This window comes from Miscanthus floridulus, chromosome 7 (genome assembly GCF_019320115.1).
Source record: "Miscanthus floridulus cultivar M001 chromosome 7, ASM1932011v1, whole genome shotgun sequence".
Taxonomy (NCBI): domain Eukaryota; kingdom Viridiplantae; phylum Streptophyta; class Magnoliopsida; order Poales; family Poaceae; genus Miscanthus; species Miscanthus floridulus.
Window position 1 is genome coordinate 129,984,012 of NC_089586.1, and position 23,208 is coordinate 130,007,219.

The 23,208-nt window shown below is 45.3% G+C and overlaps 1 protein-coding gene, 1 long non-coding RNA gene and 1 pseudogene across 2 annotated transcripts; 1 reads left to right on the forward strand and 2 right to left on the reverse strand.

Moving 5' to 3' along the window:
* Nucleotides 1-10,685: 10,685 nt before the first annotated feature.
* On the forward strand, nt 10,686-17,708 carry LOC136466277 (uncharacterized; annotated as a pseudogene).
* A 1,027-nt stretch (nt 17,709-18,735) lies between these two features.
* LOC136464791 (uncharacterized) lies at nt 18,736-21,262 on the reverse strand. Its single transcript, XR_010761276.1, has 3 exons — nt 20,672-21,262; nt 20,007-20,128; nt 18,736-19,609 (listed from the first exon to the last, which is right to left on the reverse strand). It is a non-coding gene; the product is annotated as an uncharacterized lncRNA (long non-coding RNA).
* A 570-nt stretch (nt 21,263-21,832) lies between these two features.
* Nucleotides 21,833-22,817, reverse strand: LOC136464792 (uncharacterized). The gene has a single exon (XM_066463742.1). It carries the CDS (start codon nt 22,758-22,760, stop codon nt 21,939-21,941), a length of 822 nt encoding a protein of 273 aa, XP_066319839.1. The 5' UTR covers nt 22,761-22,817; the 3' UTR covers nt 21,833-21,938.
* Nucleotides 22,818-23,208: the final 391 nt, after the last annotated feature.

A 23,208-nucleotide genomic window follows, 5' to 3' on the forward strand; every position in this document is an offset into this window, starting at 1 on the left:
AAGGGAAGAAACGGACGTCCATCTGACGTAATTAAGACTTACGAAAAAATACGTCACTTCTCTTTCCTAAAATGACATTACATGCAAGCCCAGATTTTCATATTCTCTCCTCTTCTCTCTTTCCTTATAGCGACAACCGCACAAAAGAGAGGTAGACGAGACGCCATATCCTGCTTCCCCACCCCACCATGAACCATCGTCGCTCTGGTCGTCATCGATCATCGTAGTGGATCGATCATCGCGCAAGCCGCCATTCAGCTTGTCTTGCCCGTGGAAGAAAGGAAAGAAACAGCGTCCAGCGGCCAACCGGACAACTAGCGTGCGTCTCCGCCAGGCCCTCCCCACCGGCTCGTCGTCGTCAAAGGATCAGTAAGTCTCCACCAGCGTCTTCCACCGCTGTTGCCCTCTTGGTAGGGTAAAATCCACTGTCCTCGTCAGTTTGGTTGCCGCACCCATCGATCTCGGCAGTACTAGGCGTAACCGCACATAACCCCGCCTACCACATCATCACTTAGGTATATATGTCTCCAAAACTTTCGTGGCCAATCGTCACTTGGTTAGTATTCAGGTTGCTTCTTCAGCTTTCAAGTGCTTTGGACGTTTCCTATAGTATTCAGGTTGCTTCTCCCGCTTTCATTTTTTTGAGGCCTCCATTTAGATTCTATGTCATCCAACTAAATAAGCCAGTCAGGAGCAAGTACTGCAATACAAATTTATATTTATGTTTATGATAATTAATGTTACTTTAGCTTTAAACAACAATAATTATTTATATGCAGGCCATACTTTCATAAATAGGACAACTGCAGGTGACATATTAAGATCGAGTTTTGTCCTGGCAGTTTGCAATAAGATTGTTTTGATTTCTTCAAAAAATAAGATTGTTTCGATTTTATGCTAAAACTTAAATTATATTTTAATTGTTCACGCATCATGAAGACAGATTTATAAAAAACAAACGTTCTGAACATCTCTTAAATTACATTTTAATTATTCATGCATCATGCTTATGTCGACCCTGTGCATGCTGGAGCTTTGGCCAGCAGATGACAGGGCAGTAGCTATAGGAATTAATATGCTCTATTTAATTATTCTTTGCAATATTATTTGCTTGACCACAAGGCATAAGAGCAGGAGAGCATAGCAGTTCTATTTTAGTTCAGTAATTGAGTCATCTTGCGAACAGAAGCACAGTACAATTTATTCATGATTCAAATTCTGTGTTTTTTGAGCTTCCTAGAATTTTCGTTCTGATCCACATATAGTTTTTCTGTTGCAGAGGCTGTACTACTGGGAGCAAGATTGTCGCAATAGCTGGTATTGTTGTGGTGGTTCCCATGGTGTGTAACTGTTTTAGTGTTATTAGTAGTATATATTTAGTTTATGTGGACTTCCTACCAATAAATTAATGAACATGCTTAAGAGAGGGTATATCATCATTTCGTTTTCTTTTGGGAAAATATATGCATCATTTTGGTATTCAGATCAAGCAGTGGCGATCTAGCCCCGAATGGCCGCGCTAGGCCGATGGACGCAAACTTCGTGGCACTCGCGTTCACCCGGTAACGCAGCACTCATGCATCCTCCTCTCCGGCATCGTCTCCCTCCTTCCACCGCCGCAACCGCTAGGACACACAAAGGTGCTATCTTATCACCGGATTCGGCTCCCCTCGCACCATTGGTCCCCAAAGACATCGGCTTTGCTCTGATATGTGGTTTTATGTGGTCATGGGTTGCTTGTGATCTCTTCTCTGGGGGCAGTTCCCGGACGGCTACTGACTTAATGTTGCGGGGCCGAAAGTGAGTCGCTAGGCTGTAGTTCTTGCCGCCGTGGAACGCCAAATCTAGAGCCTAGAGGAGAGTGGAGGCCTCAGCGCCTCGTCGATGTCCGGTCAAGGCTATCCATGCAGAATGAGCTGTACTTTGATCGGCTTCATAGAAAGTGGTGATTTTTAGTAGTTAATACCTTCTTGCCAGATATATTTTAATCTACCTAGGTAGTGGGGAAATAACAAAGGACACAGGAATACCTCCATATTTTATGTTTTCCTTTTGCATAATCTCCTACAACTTAAAAGAACAAAGTGTGGATATTTTTTGGTGCGATATTTGTTTTGGTTTGTTCGTCTGCCCACGCCTGCGATCCCACGGCATCTCCCGCATGTACCGCCCTCTTGCGACAAACATGGAAAGTCTTGAGCCTGATTTGCATGCGCTACAAATACAAAAAGTCTTAACCCTGATTTGCATGCGCTACAAACACGGAAAGTTTTGACCCTAATTGCCTCAAACAAGGAAAGCGATCACCCACGTCTCATGCTCGATCATACTGCCCTCGTGCCACAAATATGAAATTCTTGACCCTGATTTGCATGCGCTATAAACACAGAAGACCATCGTCGCTCGTCGTTGCATGATTGAACACGTCTTCTTAGTAGGACTCAAGCGCGTCACTAGTCGCTGCACGGAGACGATCGTCGTGCCCCCCTACTTCTTCCTCGTCGTGTAGTGGAGAAGCAACATCAATGGATCATCCACCGCATGCCTACCGGTGGATGCACCTGTGGCTACATCATCGATCGCCGCAAGATCACCTCCCCATGTGATCTCCCTTCCCCATGCAATCTCCCCTCCACGACCTGCTCCATCGTCTGGTCTGTGCGCCCGTGCTATCATCCTCCCCGTGCACCACACTATCGCCTCCACAACGTCGCACCATCGTCCTCGCCATTCGCCCGCATCGTGCACCTGGAAACACCGCCGCCTCCACAATGTCCACGTCGTAGTCCTCGTCGTTCGCCTGTGCCATGCACCCAAGCCGTCGTCCTCGGCTACCGCGCTGCTACCTCGACGCCACCTAAGTCGTGCACCCGAGCCATCGTCTTCGCATATGTAGACTGATTGACGTCGCCCGTCCTCCATCGCTCGCCGTTCATGATGTTACACAACCATAGTTCATGATGCTGCAGACGTTCTTGTTATATAATTAATCATCTATTTTTTGATATTGTGTGCCTGCACATTTGGATGCCATTGTTTTTTAGCATAGTTAGCCCTTTGTCTGTACCAATCTCGTTTCAAGTAGCTCGAGCCTTATTTATTTACCGATAGTCTTAATTTATGATGGGTGCGAAGGGTAAGGAAGCTAGTCGAACCAACTAGGATCCGTTTAGGTAGTTGGAATGTAGGGTCACTTACAGGTAAGTTAAGAGAATTAGTTGATACCGCGACTAGGAGGCGTGTAAATATATTATGCGTTCAAGAGACTAAATGGAAGGGTCAGAAGGCGAAGGAGGTGGACAATACAGGTTTCAAGCTTTGGTACACAGGGACAGTCGTGAATAGAAATGGAGTAGGAGTTTTGATTGATAAGAGCCTCAAGAATGGTGTGGTGGAAGTGAGAAGGCAAGGAGATAGGATTATCTTAGTCAAGCTTATCGTGGGTGATATGGTCTTGAACGTAATTAGTGCGTATGCCCCCCAAGTAGGCCTCGATGAGAGTGCTAAGAGACAGTTTTGAGAAGACTTAGATGGCCTAGTTAGAGCTATACCTAGTAGTGAGAAGCTTTTTATAGGAGGAGATCTTAATGGGCATGTAGGTACTACAAGCGCAGGTTTCGAGGCAGTTCATGGAGGTTTTGGGTATGGTAGTAGGAATCAGGAGGGGAAGGAAGTTCTGGACTTCGCGGTAGCTTTTGACCTGATGATAGCCAACACTTTCTTTAGAAAGAGAGAATCTCATCTAGTGACCTTCAGTAGCGGACAACACTGTAGCCAGATTGACTTTGTCCTCGCAAGAAGAAAGGACAAACGAGCATGCTTGGATTGCAAGGTGATACCAGGGGAGTGTGTTGTTTCTCAACATAAGCTTTTGGTGGTAGATTTTCATTTTCAGGTGCGTGCCCGTAGGGATAAACTAGCTAAGATTGAAAGAACAAAGTGGTGGAAACTGAAAGGGGAGACGTCAGAGGTATTTAGGGAAAGGGCTATCAAAGAGGGCTCTTGGAAGGAAGAAGACGACATAAACAATATGTGGGATAAGATGGCAACCAACATTTGGAAGGTAGCCTCAGAGGTGTGTGGAGTAACCAAAGGAAGGGGACACGAGGCTAAAGATACTTGGTGGTGGAACGAGGAAGTCCAAAGGGCTATTAAGGAGAAGAAAGAATGCTATAGACGCTTGTACCATGACAGGAGTGTGGACAACATAGAGAAGTATAAGGTGGCAAAGAAGACTATAAAGCGAGCTGTAAGTGTGGCAAAGGGTAGAGCGTACGAGGATCTTTACCAACATTTAAGTACGAAGGAAGGAGAGAAGGACATTTATAGGATGGCTAGGGTTCGTGAGAGAAAGACACGGGACTTCAACTAAGTTAAGTGCATTAAGGATGAAAGGGAGCATCTCTTGGTAAAGGAGGATGAGATCCGACATCGATGGCAAGAGTATTTTGACAAATTGTTCAATGGTGAGAATATGGACACAACCTTTCAGTTGGATGACTCTTTTGATGACACCAATAGGCGCTTTGTGCGGAGAATCCAAGAATCTGAGGTCAGAGAGGCGTTGAAAAGGATGAAAGGAGGTAAGGCAATGGGACCAGATGGTATCCCAATCGAGGTGTGGAGATGCCTCGGGGACATAGCTGTAGTATGGTTAACCAAGCTGTTCAACCATATTTTTCGATCGAACAAGATGCCTGATGAGTGGAGGAGAAGTATATTGGTACCGATCTACAAGAATAAAGGGGATATTCAAAGTTGTACAAATTACCAGGGAATTAAGTTGATGAGCCATACTATGAAGCTATGGGAGAGAGTTATCGAGCATCGCTTGAGAGCAATAACGCGGGTCTCTATGAACTAATTTGGTTTCATGCCCGGAAGGTCAACCATGGAAGCCATTTTCTTAATAAGACAAGTTATGGAGCGATATAGGGAGAAGAAGAAGGACCTACACATGGTTTTTATTGACTTGGAGAAGGCTTATGATAAAATACCAAGGAATATTATGTGGTGGGCTTTGGACAAACATAAAGTCCCAACGAAGTACGTCGGGCTCATTAAGGACTTGTACAGCAATGTTGTGACTAGAGTTCGAACAAGTGATGGAGACACGGATGACTTCCCGATTAGGATAGGAATACATCAAGGGTCAGCTTTGAGCCCTTATTTGTTTGCTTTAGTGATGGATGAGGTCACAAGGGACATACAAGGGGACATCCCTTGGTGTATGCTTTTCGCGGATGATGTAGTGCTAGATGATGAAAGCCGGACAGGAGTGAATCAGAAACTGGAGTTATGGCGGGAGACTTTGGAGTCCAAAGGTTTTAGACTTAGTAGAACTAAAACTGAGTATATGAGATGTGACTTCGGCACTACTACTCGGGAGGAGGAAGATGTTAGTTTGGAAGGTCAAGTAGTGCCTAGGAAGGATACCTTTCGATATTTAGGATCAATGCTACAGAGGGACGGGGATATTGATGAAGATGTTAGCCATAGAATTAAAGCAGGGTGGATGAAGTGGCGGCAAGCGTATGGTGTCCTATGTGACAAAAGGGTACCACATAAGCTAAAAGGCAAGTTTTATAGGACGGCGATTAGACCTGCTATGTTGTATGGTGCAGAATGTTGGCCTACGAAAAGACGACATATTCAACAGCTAAGTGTCGCGGAAATGCGTATGTTGCGTTGGATTTGCGGTCATACAAGAAGGGATCGAGTTCGGAATGATGATATACGTGAGAGATTAGGGGTAGCGCCAATTGAAGAAAAGCTTGTCCAACACCGATTGAGATGATTTGGACATGTGCAACGGAGACCTTCAGATGCACCGGTGCGTAGTGGAATCCTAAGTCAGGATAGTAACGTGAAGAGGGGCAGAGGAAGACCGAAGTTGACTTGGGTAGAGACAATAAAAGGAGACTTGAAAGGATGGAATATACCCAAAGACTTAGCCTTAGATAGGAGTGCTTGGAAGATAGCTATTCACATGCCTGAACCTTGATTGCTTGTGTTGGGTTTCAACTCTAGGCTACCCCAACTTGTTTGGGACTTAAAGGCTTTATTTTTGTTGTTTGTTGTAGTCTTAATTTATGAGCTTGGTGTACCAATGTTAGATACTTTATTGATAAAATATATTAGATATTTTTCTCTTGTCAACTTTTTTATGGCCACTGAAATTTTGGCTTGCTAATTTTTTTATTACACTAGATGGTATTCAGATGTTTGGCATCAGGCCTTTGTACCTCTAGACCTCACTCGCTGAATTGGTGTTCCCGTAACAGCAACACCAAGCTAGGTCACAAAAGTTATCTCTGCACTACAAAATGTCTGTGGATTGATCTTTGTTTATTTTTGAACAATCTGATGTAGGCAGGCAAGAAAAAAAATGATGATTTCTCACTAAAGTTAAACCTTAAAAAAGAGGGATTTCTCACCGAACTTGCCCTAAATTGTTGCAACTTATTGCCATGGCTTATATTTGTAAACTCTAGAGGATGAGTCAATGGTTGACATTGATACACTGATGCTTGATGCAGAACACAATCAGCTGCCATGTTATTGAGCTTAATATAATGATATTGTAACTAAGGTAACTTATTATGTCTTGGCATGGCCATGTTGAGTCCAGGTTATAAATATGAAGCTCAGATAATTTTACTGGCAAAAATAAAAAGATGACCCAGTTTTCAGGTTATACATATAAAGCTCAGATAATTTTACTGGCAAAAATAGAAAGATGACAACCAGTTTAGTTTTCTGAGAATATGACAATTCATAGACATTATTTTCTTAAAAAAATTATGGTCCTCTCTTTTCAATTGGATTAGTGATGATGTAAAAAAAGTTAAAAACCAACAATGTCTCTCCATCACATGTTTTCTTAAAAAAACATAGTGAATAGTCAACAAAAATATGGCGGGGCATTGCTTATTTGTTAATTATCTGAGTCAACAAAAAATTGGAAAGGTTTATATAGTAGAGTTGGTAAGCCTACGATGCCGTGCTTTTCGTGACCGTGTTAATTTTATGAACTTTACTTTTTGGATTGATGTCATTTTAATGTGGGTATTTAATTTCACAGTATTGTTATCTTATCATGCGATCCGTATGTTTTTAGTATAAATTATTAATTATCCTGTAGCAACGCACGTGCACGCTACCTAGTACTATATAAAACTTGACTATGAACAGGGGCCATGGCAGCTTAGGAAGCCGTCTGCAGGGATCATCTCCTATTCCAGAGTCACTGAAAAATGTTTAAGTTACAAAAAAAAAGAAAGAGATGCTTCTTGTTTGACTACACCGTCTATCCCTTCTTCTATATACAACACCGAGTTCTGAAATCTGAATTGCATTGAAAATTTGCTTGCCTCCGGCGCGGTGGCGGGACGAAGCTCCAAATTGGAGCTCGACCTTGCACGGTTCAAGTTTGGGTGGGGGCGGGCGGCGAGAGGACGTGAGATCGCAGGTGCAGGCACATGGAATTGATGGGGGATGGCTTCTCGCATGTAGGTGGACTGGTGCAGCTCAGCGGCGGCAGCAAAGAAGAGGACAGGGGAGGGGCGGGAGACGGTGGGGACGCAGTCAAGGCTCGCCCTATGCTTGCTTGGCAGGACGCGGTTGACGCGACCGGAGCGACCACGGCCGGCAGTAGCCGACGACACGCGCTCGAGGTCGGCTTGGCCTGCGCGCCGTAGTGCCATAAATGGCATGGCGATGGTGGTTTGGCCTCGTGCGTGCAGCGTCCAGGCGGGCCAGTGGCGTAGCGCAGCGTAGGGATGCGACGACAGTGGTAGCGGCGTTGTTGTGGCGCAGCACGAAGGGTAGCAGCAACGAGCGGCAAAGGCAGCAGGCGGGGGCAACGCGACGTGGCAAGTTGCGCAGCCACAGCTTCGTGCGGCGGCAGCCCAAGACGGCTAGTGATGTGGCCAGAGCACTGGCAGCTCGGGCAGGCCAGCGTGCGGCCACGCACGCTTGCGCGCACCGAGCGCCACGACGTCGAGGCTGCTCGGCATGGTGATCGCGTCCAGCCAGGAAAAACAGCCTGAGAACGCGCGGTGCACATATTTTAAAGCGTTCAAAACAACTACACAGTTGATCCAATCTCCAAATCACCTTCACTATTCTAAAGAGCGCACCTTAGGCTATCAACAAGAGTTAAAGAACGACACCACTCCTAAACTCAATTTTTACCAAATAAATTACCAAACATAGCTTTGTCAATCTGTTTTCAGACTTACGAAATTGACTAAGTCTTGAGTTGGATTTGATTCAAATTCGATTTCCAAGCTATTAGAAATGTTAGCTAGCGTTATTATCTTGTTAAAACAAAAGTTGCACCATCTTCTACAAAATGTGTACTTCAAACTTTGTTAAGGTGTCACATATATGTTTTATAATGTTTCTGTTCAATAAAAATTAGTTAACATATCTACTTGCTAACTTTATAAATCATGAATTAACTTTGTTTTACATTTTTATGACTCGTTTAAGTTACAATGCTTTACCTATCCATCACACCACATGCAATATCACTTAAGTATAATGCTCATGACATATTTTAGCAAGTGATTCACTGTGTAACACTGAGGGTGTCACATAGTCGCGCTTCTCGGCCACGCCACATGGCCTGCGCATCATCTCACTCGCCGTCTCGCCTACATGCTGCCACCATCGGACCCACTCCATAGCCATAGGACCCGCCATAAGCCTAACTCGTGTTCTAAATTTTGATGCAGGTAGGGTGAGGGGGGAAGATATAAGGATAAGGGGCAACTTCATATTTTCCCCTTCTTTTCCATGGGTTTTGCTTTTTTTAATCGTTTAGTCCACCCTTAACAGACAGATATCCAAATTAGGGGCAAACCGCAAACAGAGGTTTTGTTTCAAAATTAAAAGTGCAAAATCACAAAATTGAAAAAGGAGGCACACGCCTCGCCTACATGCCGCCTAGCCCATGCACCGCCCCATCCGTCGTGTCGCTCGCGCGCTGCCACCATTAGACCCGCCCCAGTCGCCTGACCTGCCACAAGCTTGAGTAGGTCCTCCAACTTCGAACTGCACCTGCCTCTTATGGACGAACACAAGCTTCCCTTGGTCGTTGCATCGCGCCGCCAGCCTCGCTTCTCGGCCGCGCCACATGGCCCACACATCACCTCACTCACCGTCTTGCCCACATGCTACCACCATCGGACCCACTCCCTAGCCGCAGGACCCGCCACAAGCTAGCTCGTGTTCTAAAATTTTCATGCGGGTGGGGTGAGGGGAAAGAGATAAGGATAAGGGGCAACTTCATATTTTCCCCTCATTTTCCATTGGTTTTGCTTTTTTAAATCATTTATTCCACCCTTAATAGACGAATATCCAAATTAGGGGCAAACCGCAAACAGAGGTTTTGTTTCAAAATTGCAAGTGCAAAATCACAAAATTAAAAAAGGAGGCACGCCGCCTAGCCCGTGTATCGCCTCATCCATCGTGTCACTCGCGCGCTGCCACCATTAGACCCGTCCCTAGCCGCCTGACCTACCACAAGTTTGACTCAGGCTCTAAATCTCCAATGTGGGTGGAGTGAGGGGGGGGGGAATTATGGGTAAGGGGGCAACCCCATCCTTTCCCCTCCTTTTCCCCATGGTTTTTGCTATTTTAAAAAAAAGTTCATTCCACACTTAAGAGATGGTCATCCAAACCTGCGCAAATAGAGGTTTTGTTTCGAAATTGAGAGGGCAAAATCACAAAATTAAAAAAGGAGGATAAGATTGCTAGATAGGGGCAAGAACGTTGTTCTCCCTAATAAGTTTTATTCATAGATAGATAAAAACTACATCAATAATTTAGTGGTGAAAAATATTTATTTATTAGAGAAGAATAAATAAATGGTTTAAAAACCTAGAATGTTGTATTTTATTATTTAATTGTTATGTTTACAAGAAAAAGTTGGAGATAAAGAAAAAGAAAGTCATGGAAGGAGCAGACTGAAATAGAAAATATTAGGGATACAGGTAAATAGATTTTTTTTAGAGAAAGCCACACTCTTTATTCATGGAGTTGGTCATAAGAGTTACAAATGTCCGAAGGCGGATCTAACAACCAGACATGTGCCTATCAAAAGAAATCAAGCTCCTGGCTAGAGCATGAGCATCAACATTGGAATTTCTATTCTCATGAACGAAATCAACAAAAACAAAATCACGAGCTCTCTCCTTGATCTCCTTCGCAACTTATTTTAGATAAATAGATAAGGTCTTCTGGCTTTGGACTTGGGTGAATGGAGCGGACTTGCCAGCCCATGTACGCGTTGATATGGTCCATGGCACTCCTGGCATGACATGAGTGGACCAACAGAGGGAGATCGATCGATGAGCCAAACAGATCGAGGCCACGTACGCACCCTCCACCGATACCGAAACGATTCCAGATGGAATCCAAACCACGTCGCGAACACATGCAACCACGGGGGATGAAATCGGACTCGTACCAGCTCACCTATAAACCACCGTACCGGCTCAGCGGCTCCGGCCTCTCTTGCCTTGTGTTGGTGCTACCTCTCGAGTGTCCTCAATAGCGTGGTCGCCAGACTAGGTGCTGCCGGCCTGCCGAGGCGCCGAGCCGTCCGCTAGCTGCCAGAGCGATCTAGCAGAGCAGCGCAGCGCAATGAGACGGTGCCGCCTCCGCTGTCGGGGCTCATGGACGACCTCATCGGCGAGATCCTCCTCCGTATCCCGCCGGCCGACCCGGCGTGCCTCTTCCGCGCCTCCCTGGTCTGCAAGCGCTGGCGTAGCCTGTTGGTTTGATCTCCCAACCACAGTGGCCCAACGGCCACTTGGGCCTTGACCTCGCGCCCTGATCGGGGGCGCCCAGTCCATCTATGGCTGGCAGGCCCCCGTCACACTACGCATTAAATAGAGGTAGGGTCGGCGGCTCTCAGTACGAGGTTCACCTGAGCCGTACGACCCACCTAGAAACCCTACTCCGATCTAACAGAGGGGCGCAGCCAGTGATGGGAAGCACCGCCGCCACCACTGCACTACGCCACCACGGTCTTCACTGCGTCGCTCTCTCTTCTCCGACCGTCGCTGCCTAGCGCAGAACTTCACCGATGAACTTGATGGTCGGATCCCCTACTCAATGGATGGTCAGTGCCTAACCCTAGCTCTTCCTCTCCCTCTCTGTCCCTCTCCATTCACACAATTACTACGTGAAACACAATGAAATCCCACTGGATCCACTACTAGATGATCAAAAGAGTATAACAATGGTACCAAAGCCGGTTTTAGTATGTGGATCTGGATCGGGGAAAGAAAAGCAAATCGAACCCTAACCCTAGATGGGGTATGGGAAAAGTGGGGATGAGATTGAAACACGGTTTCAACAAAGAACCCTAACCCTAGCAGTTCGCCACCCTAGGGTGTAGATCTAGGGTTTTCCGAATCAAAAGCAAAGAAAAATGAATGGAAAGAAAGAGTGGAGTTTGAATTCGATTCGGATCCAACAGACCGGAACCATAACACTACGAAGAAGCGCGTGGGGAAGAAGAACAGACTCTAACCCTAGCTGGGTGAAGACGGAAGGGGCTCGGCTCCAAGACCACTTGATCCGAACCCCAAACCTGTGACCTGATCTCAGGGCAAAGGAAAAGAAGAAAGAAAAGAAAGAGAAACGAACTTCGGTTTGGAGAAAATGAAACCCTATCTTCGATCCCCACACTGCAAATCGGTTCAATCCGAACACAAAAGAGAACAAGAATAAAAGAAAAGAGATAAGAAGGTGATTCAAATCGATTCGAAATTTCACCAAACCCTAACCCTAGAATCCCCAAATCCCAGCAAAGATGAGAACGAACACAGGGTCCTACCTGGGCCTTCATCCCGCCGTCGGCATCGCCACCGTGCGGAAAAAGACTGCGGCGTCGACTTTCGCTGGCGTGCGGGAAGACGGCCGAGCTACCCCACCGCGCGGGCTCGGTCTGCAAAGGGCACCACCGTGGCTCTCCTCGACGGTGCCGCGCGTGGCTCTAGCTGCACGCGCGCGCCGGCGAGAGGTGCCGCGGTGGTGCCGCCACCTCCACTTTCTCCTCTGGACGCCATGCGCGACTGCTGGCTACACTCGGCGCAGATGAGAGAGAAGGGGAGGGAAAGAATGAAGCTAGGGTTGAGGGAAGCCGCGGCCGGTGGGGGTTTTGATCCTCCGAGATCGTTGCCTGGCCGTCGAATTGAAATTGACGGCGAGCGTTGCTCCGGGCCGAATAGAGCCCAGGTGGGCAAGTGGAATTCCGGCCCAGGCCCAGGTTGCGGCCTGGGCGCGGGGGAGGCGCCGCGAGCGCTACGCGCTGTGCTGTTGGGCCGCGCGGTTTGAGCGTGGGCTGCTGAGCGCGCCGGGATTTGCTGGGCCGCAAGCGCGCGTAGTGGTGGGCTGCGTGTTGCTGCTGCTTGCGGGCCGCGTGCTGCTGTAGCAGCTGGGCCGCGCGCGTGAGCAGCTAGGCCGCGGGCACTGCTGATGCTGGGCTCAGGGCTACACAGTGCTGGACCGGGCTAGAATGCACAGTGATGATGGAGAATTGTTTTATTTTTTTTCAGAAGCAAATTTTGATGATTTCGTTCAAAGAATGATTTAAAATCTCTAATAATTTTGCACCAACGTGTTAGAATTTTCAAAGACTAGAAAAGTAAAAAAAAATACTTCTGAAAAGTAGGAAAAGATATATTGTCAAGTTTTCGCTGCAAAGTTAAAGGTTTATTATCTTCTAATTTGAAGAGCAGTTATAGTTATTCAGTAAATGATGAAAAGTTTATCCTCCAGTTAAAATTGGAACCAGCTAGAAAAATTTTAATTGGAGGAATAGTCGGTTGATAGTTAAGATAAATTATAACATTGTTATTTTCTGACCAACGTTGATGATAACAATATTATAAGTTTATTCATGAGTTTAAGTTTAAAGCGAAATTATGGTATTGTTATTTTCTGACCAACGTTGATGATAACAATATTATAATTCTATGAGTTTTATGTTTAAAGTTTAAATCTCTGATGAATTTTGCATCAAAGTGACCAATTTTCAGAGAATAGATAAAGTTCAAGGAATGCTCTTAAACTAGATAATGTATTTTTATGTTTCCGCTGCAATGAAGTTGATTGTCTTCTAATTAAATTCGAACCAACGGGAGAATTTAATTTTGAGGAGCAGTTCTATGTTTTATTCCATTTCTGCCCAACGGTGATGTGGAATTAATGTAGAAGAATAATGTTTTATTCTATTTCTGCCCAACGATGATATAGAATAGAACATAAAGTTTTCAAAGTTTAATGAGCATTATTGTTGAATATTTTTCAGACAAAACACCTACATGCTTTCATTCTTGAAGGCAGAAAGAGAAATGAGCTGGGTACTTGTGACTCAGATGATGAAATGCCTAAGGGCAAGTTATGTATGAAAGAATGCCATTAGTTAAGGGACTGTGTTCTCTTTAAAGAATGGCTTCAAAAGAAAAGAATTCTAGGATATTGATCTAAGAAAAGAGATAGATCAATGAGAGTCTTCATTGAGAAATGTCTTTTATGTACTCTCTGTGGAGAAGAATTTTTTTTTAGTTTCACTTATAAGAGTTGTAAAAGTCATATACATGTTTAATTTGACTAACATTAGATTAAACATGTGTGTTAAAAGAATATTTGGATTTATTTCTGAATTTGATGATTGAACACGAGCCAATCCTGACAATTATGTCTGTTCAAAGGAATATCTCGCATGGCGGGAAAAAAGTTTGAGAAAATACCCGTATGGCGGAGTAAAGTTGGCATAGTACATATGTTAACCAAGAGATAAGCATGATATGCAAGTGTGACTTGCAGAAGTATTGATAATAATAGACTATGTTGAGTTTTGAAGTGTAATGAGGAAAATGTACTCCAATACGAATTTTGTTTGCATGATGTAATCGTGTGAATGAAGTAAGTAATCAAAGTTTCCTCATTCACAAGAGTTCTGAATGTTTCGAAATTGTGGTAGAAAAGTTCATACCACATTTCGAGGGGGAGAAATGTAAGATTAATTAAGAAAGACAAAAAATGAAGAACTTCCCCCCATACTTCAGATAAAAGTGATCTATAAAAGATGAATGTGATCGTTGAGGGAGTAAGACGGTCATAATAATGATACCCCTAAAGTAAAGAAATAGCTAAATTCCTGGATTTTTTATAGTTCCGATGGGAAAATAGCAAAGTCGGCTAGTACTCATACTGGACGAGTTCAGAGTTATCAAGGCGGTGCTAAATGCACCGTATGAGTTTTTTTAGCAGATTAAACCCAAAATAAGAAATTTGAAGATACATCATCTTTACAGAAGATGGAGTAATCTGGGGGAGCATGGTATGTAGATACATAAGGCTTGAATAGAAATGGGATTACATATCCACTATAGTGTTTATTAGAGCAACAAATTGGTTTATACATGCTGATGTTGTATGACATATACAACACCAGATGTTAGCTCTTAAAGAGGATGAATAAGTAAACAAGGATCTTGTGATACAGGAGGCTATAGAACAATTGCCTTTTGACAATGAAGGGTAACAATAGCCCCATATGAAAGAAGTGCCATGAGGCCCTAGAAGGTCTCAAAGAATAAGAAAATCAGATATTTATGGTGACTAAGAAGTAAAAGTTAAGAAAGAAATTCAAATAGAGAGTGATTCCACCTCATTTGAAGAAGCCATGATAGACGTTCACTCGTCTAAATGGTAAGAAGCAAAGGAACATGAAATGAAATCGATAAATACCAACGATATTTGGGACTTAGAAGAAATTCCTAATGGAGCCAAAACAGTAGGCTATAATGGGTCTACAAGACAAAGGTGACTCCAAAGGGAATATAGAAAGATATTGAAAGGGAATATAGAAAGCTATAAAGCACCACTTGTGGTGAAATGATTTACATAAAGAGAAGGAATAGATTATAATGAGCATGCAAGAATTCTTTTAGAATCATAATGGTATTAGTGGCACATTACGATTTACAGTTACATCAGAAGGATGTAAAGATATATTCCTCAACGGAGATTTGTATGGAAAAGTTTACATGGCATAACTCAAAAGATTTTGTCGTGGAAGGAAAAGAACGTAAAGGGATGTTGCCTAAAGAAATCCATTTATGGATTAAAGTAAGCTTCAAGATAGTGGTTCTTGAAGTTTGACAGTACAATAAGAAAGTTTGGGTTTTAAAGAGAATGTAGAGGACAATTGTATTTATGAAGTTTAAACATGGGAAATTTATTTTCCTAATCCTGCATGTGGGTAGCACCTTACTCGCTAGTAGTGGTGTTAATCTACTGTTGGAAAAGAAGCAGTTCTTGTTCTCAAGTTTCAATGAGAATGGTCTTGGTAAAGCATCATTTGTTCCAGGAATCGGAACTTATCGAGATAAAAGGAAAAGGGGTATTAAAACTATCTCAAGTGTATACTTAGAGAAGATTCTAAAGAAATAAAGTATATATGTGAATAAACCTGCGCCTGTTCCCATAGTTAAGGGTAATAGTTTTCGGAACTTTCAGTGTTCCAAGAATAAATGTGAGATCGATCAAATGGACGTCCTATATGCTTCAGTTGTTGGAAGCTTACTGAATGCTTATAAGCAAGAACTTACCCTTACACAGTTTATGTATCCGGGATGTTTTTGACAGAAGTTCAGTCCAGATATAGATCACTGTAATGGAGTTGAGAATGTTTTGCAATTGTGCAAAGATTTATAGGTCTCATGGTAAGTAAGAAAGAATAAGTACTCTCAAATAGTTGTGGGTACAAATATTATATTTTGGCGAGATGTTTAGTGAAACCCACATAGTAGCTAACACTCGCAGTTGGAGTTTTATTGTGGAAAAGCTCCAAAGAAACAGTTATGATGTCATCAAAGATGCATACCCATGGTATAGCTTGTTATGAGGCTTAAGGACAGGCGAAGTGGTTAAAAGAACTTACACCCGGAATTGATAATGGTATACAACAGCAATAACCATTGAAGTAGTTCACTCCTATAACAACGGGTCAAGTGTGCTGCTAAACACATTGACGTTAAAGTTGTACGTTGTGAAGGAGAAAGTCCGAAATCATACTAAAAGTATTGAACATATAAGTAACAAGCAAGTGCTTGCGGATCCGCGTACAAAAGGCTTACCACCCAGTATGTTTGGAGAACACACAGTCGACATGGGTTTATGGTATAGCCTATGATTTCCGGACAACAAAGGGCCCAAAGTTAAAGAATCTGTTTCAGAACAGAGATGTGTATTGTAGCTGTTAAGTCTATCGGCGATTGACCGTGACGATGAAGCATGCTCTATGCACTAATCTGTGATGGAATAAATAAAAGTGAAAATGATTCAAGTCAAAGTTTAAAGTTAAAGTATGAGTTGAGATCAAGGGGGAGAATGTTGGTTTGATCTCCCAACCACAGTGGCCCAACGGCCACTTGGGTCTTGACCTCGCGCCCTGATCGGGGGCGCCCAGTCCATCTATGGCTGGCGGCCCCCCGTCACACTACGCATTAAATAGAGGTGGGATCGGCGGCTCTCAGTACGAGGTTCGCCTGAGCCGTACGACCCACCTAGAAACCCTACTCCGATCTAACAGAGGGGCACAGCCAATGACGAGAAGCACCGCCGCCGCCACTGCACTGCGCCACCACGGTCTTCACTGCGTCGCTCTCTCTTCTCCGCCAGTACCACGCCTTCCACCGGACGGCCCCCGTGCTGGGCTTCTTCTACGACCAGCAGTGCGGGTATGACGACGACATCTTCGTTCCCGCTTCGTTCCCACCACCACCATGCAAGCGCCAGCCGATAGCAGGCGCTGGACCCGGCACCGGCAGCGCCGCCAAAGCCAAAAAGTACTCCTGCCGTACCCTAGATTGCCGCCACGGCCGCGTGCTCTTCCACACCGTGACCGTGCTGGAACCTTTAGCAACGCTCACCGTCTGGGATCCTATCACCGGCGATCACGAGAGCTTCTCCCCACCCTCGGACGTCGACCCGTACTACTACTTCACGGCTGCGGTGCTCTGCGCCTCCGACGGCGGCGGCTGCGACCATCTCGAATGCAGCGGGGGGCTTTCCTCGTGGTTATCGCGGGCGTAAGTCACGGCGAGGACTACGACGAAGATGGCGTGGCATGGGCTAGAGTCTACTCGTCGGAGACTGCCGCGTGGGGCGCACCGACCACCCTTGACGTCGAGTCCTCCGTCGAGCCTGCCCTCCCCAGCCTGGTCACCGCAGGCGCGGTCGAGTTTGGCAGAAGAATCCTCAAGTACGACCTGGCGGCCGGGGGTGCCCTGTCGGTGATGAAGGCGCCGCCGCCGCCCCAGATTGAAGAACCAAACATCATCTTTGCAGCGGCACGGGATGGCGAGCTGGGAGCCGCCACCGTGGAGGGCTACAACTTGCACCTGTGGTCGCGGGACGCTGGCGTTGGCGAATGGGCACGTATCAGGGTCATCGAGCTTGATACCATGATCCCAATCTCCATGGCTGACCCCTCGACTGAGTTTGATCTGGCCGGCTTTGCTCAAGGCGCTGGCTTGATTTTCATCAGTGCAAACGATTATCATCGTAGCATCTTCACCGTTGAACTCAAGTCTGGGCACATCGCCAAGACAGGCAAGACAAGAAATTCCGGCAAAATCTTTCCTTTAATCAGCTTCTGCACTCCTGGTACTAGCTAGTTAGCTTCATGCACATTCATTTATTATACGGTTGTACCGGTGCTGATTGGAAGACCACCGTGTTACCGGAAGAAGCCAAGGCGCTTCTGGTCGATGATAATGATATGGAGAAGGCGACGTTCGAAGGGAAATGGATCAGCTTTGCGGGTCTCGGTGAAGCCTGGGGATGTAGTTTAGTGCTCTTGTCAGTTCTTCTTGTTTTAGTTGTCACTAGGTTCCGTTCTGTGTATCGTTTTTTTAGGCCGAACTATGTAAGAATGCTTAACTGTTGGTCTTTGTAATAAGGGTATAAACCTATCTCACGGGGAGTTGATGCTTGTGATGTTTTGTATCAGCCATTGTCGATGAATATGACTACTGTTCCTAGTTAGAAAGAAAACAATATCCTGCTATGGTTTTTCGTCTTAACGAGGAGTCCATGACGGTCATTTTTATTGTTTTTTTTGCAAGGGTTTTACATTACTATTTACTTAAACTAGTGGACAGCCACGTGCACGCACGTGGCCATAAAAATGGTAGTTCATAAAGGAGGAATTATAGTGAAATTTTTAAGAAATAACACTCGAGACAACTTAGATAGAAATTAAAATATGTATTTGCCATAGTAGTTGACTGCTCAATTCATGTGTAGTAGGTGACAAGAATTCACGTAGAAATAAATTGTGTATTTACAACCAGAGTTGGTTGCTAAGCATCAACACCATATTTGCATTCATATCAAAATCCAACCCACAACTAAACCAATAACTTTCTTTCACTACAAGTATCAGCACTTGCATACCTGCAATCACTGGGGAAGGAGCAGAATACGTGATATCCTATTTACAACAAAGGCGACATAGCAAAATGGATGCCTTTTATTTAGTCCTGGTTCTCGTCCCAACAACAAATTCTCCGGCTGAATCATATCATCTGAAATTATGAATTACAACAAATTCTCCGGCTGAATCATATCATCTGAAATTATGAATTCTTGAAAACTTAAAATTTACGCTTTTATTTACACTAAATATTAGCATACTATTTCATCAGTCACCAAGACACAAATTTATCAGAAGAAACATTTACAAGAAATGGGTATGCATACAATTAACATTTCCATCAATAACAAAGAAATAACATCTTACTTGTATTTCGTTTGGGAATGTTGCACGAAACAGCATTATCTGCCAAAGCCTAAGCCTAATTATTTAAAATTAACCTCGTGCAACATGAATACCATCAGGCTTGGTCTACATGTTTATTTTTCACTGATGCTCCTTACGAACCTATCTTTTTTGCAACACAAAATTTGGACATAAATCAACCTTCTTTTCACACATGTTTTAGATTGAATTGTGGTCCATGTGCAGCCAACTTTTAACAAAAGAAAAACAACATCTATTGTTAATGTTCTTGGTGACAATAATCTATGTTAAGCAAACAACTTCACGTGCGACGCGCACGTGGATATCAAAAGAAATTTCATTCATAAAGGAGTTACAATTGGCAATAAAACTCTAGCTTATTTGAAGTGAAAAATTCCATTATTACACGAGGCTACGTTGCAAACTCCTGAGGCATTATTAATAAGTACATAAATATTTATCAATTATGAGCTAATATCTCCATCTCCCACATCAAACCACTTGCAGAGCTTATGATCGAAGTATGTTGATAGTTTCTGCATTGTTCCCACTCTCATGCACAAGCCGCTGAGATTTTATTTCGACCTTTTTACTGATAATGCTCAATAAAAAAAAACTCAAAACCACAAGATGCTAGCTTTACCCAGAAATATTTCCTTTCATATCAATTAAATTGGAGCGATACCACAATAATATTGCAGAGAGAGATGTTGAACTATACAAACCTGTGCATATGTATTGGCCAAAGAAATAAGTTCCCAGATCTAGTAAAAGCTGCAGATGGGGAAAAGGAAAGAAGTTATATAGTTAATGAAGCACGGGATACTGAAGGTACCACATATAGAAAAAGTTCATTAAATGTATCACGAGGAGCAAAAGAAAATATGTCAAAGAATAAACTGACAAGACAAATTCAAATGTCTTATATTTTCTAGATAGATTCAGATTCTAACAAAATGCTCAAGATCAGCAGTAAAGATAAAAGCAGTACCTAAGCCCTATTTGCATGCTTAGCTGGTTGAGTCTAGGACAAGGCAGCAAAGCAGAAAATGAGATAATATAGTGAAAAAAATACAGAAATGATCAGCACTTCCAAGGAAGTATGAAAAACAAGAATGAAAAACAAGATGATAGTTATAGGTTTATAGAATATTTTTCTGTAGAGTCTTACCCGTCAATAATTGAGTAGCAAACACCTTAGTGAACAAAAACATTGCTATGCCACAAGCAAGAGCAAGAAACAGTAACATAGACACTTGATGTTGTGCAAGTTCTTCGTCCTGTGTATGGTAACTGCAACCAGATTAGATAACCGATATAGCAAGAATGCAAAATCCAAGAAGGTGATTGACATTCGACACATTATTAAGGACTACTCACAAGCACTGAGCACAGAAAGTAAGAACGTAACAATATCCTAAGTGACAAAATTCTTGTAGTGAAACCAACACTCTTGAGAGTTTGGTTCCAGATCAGTCTATAAACTGTCAGGTAGCATCCTATGTATGTCATGGTGTGAAGTGCAATATTCTTCATAGTGAAGTGCAATATTCTCCATCCTATGTATGCGGGATTCAGAGCTATGTCGGTGTTCTTGGCGCTGGGCACTTAGCTAGTTCGTACCTTGTTTGTCATAATTTAAAATACAGAAATTAGCACTACAACATAATATGGTGTAAATTGATGCAACTCATAATTAATAGAAAGATGAACCACTAATGATAGTGACAAGATTTCTCACAGATCCTTTTGCAATTAACTAATGTTCAGAGTAGTCAGGCATGACATGTATGTGATAATCAATGAAGAAACTAATTTTGCTATAAGAAATATTACCATAAAAGATGTTGTTTCTCTCTCGCGGTATAGCAAGCAAAAGATCAATCTTTTGCCCTCTTAGCTTGTTTCGAGCATCCTGACAGAGCCTCTGAAAATCAGTTTCAACTTGCACATAACAAAAGCAAACCAAACAGATTCTTACCTTCAAACCGCAATGTTCACAAAAGTAGTGCTTGCATTTGGTGACCACTGGATCATGGAATGGCTCCCTGCAAATGAAGCAGGCAAAGGGCAGCGCCTCCTCATCATGCTCGTCCTCCGCCGGCCTTCTCCGCTAGACACCATGTGCTCCCGCCGGAACCCAGCCTTGTAGTCCGTGTAGCCATGGATCCCCTTGTACACCTCCCAAGAGGCGGAGACAGAGGCACCGGAGGGATTCTTCTTAAGGGACTCATGAGCCTGCTTGAGCTGTCTCTTGTGGATGGCACGCGCATCGTTGTCGAACTCCGTCTCTGTCTCGAGCGTGGCGGTTGAGGACGACGGCCCCTTCTTGGAGCGCGTGGTCACAAGGGCGCCGCCTTCGTCGTCATCGTTGTCATCAGATCCCGCGAGCGCGGCAGGGCTGGCGCCGAGCCACCACTGGCCCCCAGTTCGCCGCTGCCGCCGCGGCCATCGAACACCGGCGCCGATCCGCCGCCGGCCTCCAGCTCGCCGCCGCCGCCATTGGCCATCGATTTGGTAGGGGGTGAAGGAGCATGCAGTATAGATCGGGACGGAGGGGCAGCACACAGCGAGGAAGCGGGGCGGTTGGCGGTGTTGTGCGGGCGGAGTCACGGGGTGGGCAAGGAGCGAGGAAGCACGGAGGCGGACAGATAGCTTGGCGCGGGTAGGCGGTGGGTACGCACGGGCACGGGTGAAAAAACTAGCAGGGAGACGTCCGTAAGAGACAGAAAGTTGTACGTCAAAGAGTTTCCAACTGAGTTTCCTACCAGGTGAACTTGTCATATCAGATCTACGAGACAGAAAGTAAGGTGAATAAAACATATTTAAGTGAGAGTCTATTTCTATTTCCTTCGCTCTGTAGGTTAAACAAGTAATCACTGCTGTAAACCTAGGGGCCTATTTGCAACGTAGAAATTTTACGGGAATCACACAAAAATTTCACAGGAATCAGTTCAATTTCACACGCAGAAATAGAGAAAAAATTTCGCATTCCACACAGGCCCTAAAAGAATCTTGAAAATTTACAGTTTTTGTTTACATGCCCATGCATCCTCCCTCTCCGTAGCCGTGCATCCTGCTCCATTGCTCCATGCGACCATCGTTACCTGTCCCAGTCGCCGCTGCCCCGGAAGCAGGACGCCGCCCGGCGCCGCCTACGCCTGCCACTGCGCCGACCTTCCTTGAGGCCAGGCCACAACTCTGCCTTCCACCTCTCCAGCGTCAGCTCCAGCTTCCTCTGCTCCACGGCGGCGCCCCTGGGGTCCAGGTGCCCGGACTGACCGACCAACTCCGGGTTGCTTCGCGCCTGCTGGCGGCCGTCGTATACACCCGGTTCCTCGCTGACTTCGCCGACCTTGCACAGCGACGCCGCCGGGCGCTCCATCGCGAGGTCCTTGACGGCGACGGCGTCGGGCGAGCCAGGCACGCCGTAGAGCGGCGGCGCACGGGAGGCGTCCAGCAGCGCGACGGCCACATTGACGATTCCCTGCGGGCGGAGCGAACGCGGCCGCCGGAGCTGTAGCGCCGCCACCTGCGGGCCGTGAACGCTGCCACCGGGGCGAACGAACGTGCTCACCACGATGCGCGTGACGCCCAGGACGGGGTCCGCGCCCAGCCCGCCCGTGCCGCGCACCTCCACGGTCACCGCCGCCGTGTCGGAGCGCAGGAAGGCGCCGTCGACGCGGAACAGGAACCGGTCGTTCCACGTGGGGACGGCGCCGCCCGCGTGGTCCACGCCCGTGCGCAGCTTGTGCGTCGCGTCCGCCCACGCCACGGCGTACGCGCGCACGCGGCGCGCCAGCCGCCGCTGGTGCAGGTCCTGCGCCGAGATCATTGTCACCTCAAGCAGGTGCAACGGGGAGGACGGTGGCGGCCGTGCCGGTGATGACAGGGATTCGTCAACGTTGCCGGGCGGCGCCGACATCCCGTCGGCTGGGGATGGAGGTGTCCAACGAAGAAAGAAACATCAGTATTAATTACCAGCCGGGGGACGGTTGGCTATGATGAAGGGAGGGTAAATTATAGGAGAGGTCAGAGACAAGTTTAGCTTGCAGAGTTGGTCACAGCGCAGATGCTGCATATTTGGCGTTGTAACAGTTATTAGTACAGCTATAAGCCAGCACCTTCGACAGCCAAACGTGCTACAGTTTCACCAATTTTAACAGTTATATTCGCTGCAACCCTTTTTTGCAAACAAAAAGTCATTGGAAATGCACACTCTCAAACAAGCATAACCATGACATCACAGGAGATTAATAAAAACCATGCTAACAAAAAAAAATTACTAAGGCAGCTGTAGACAATTCTGTAAACAGGGTGACAAAATTAACACCCGGACACTAACGTCCTATTCGTTTGGGCTTGTTTGGCTT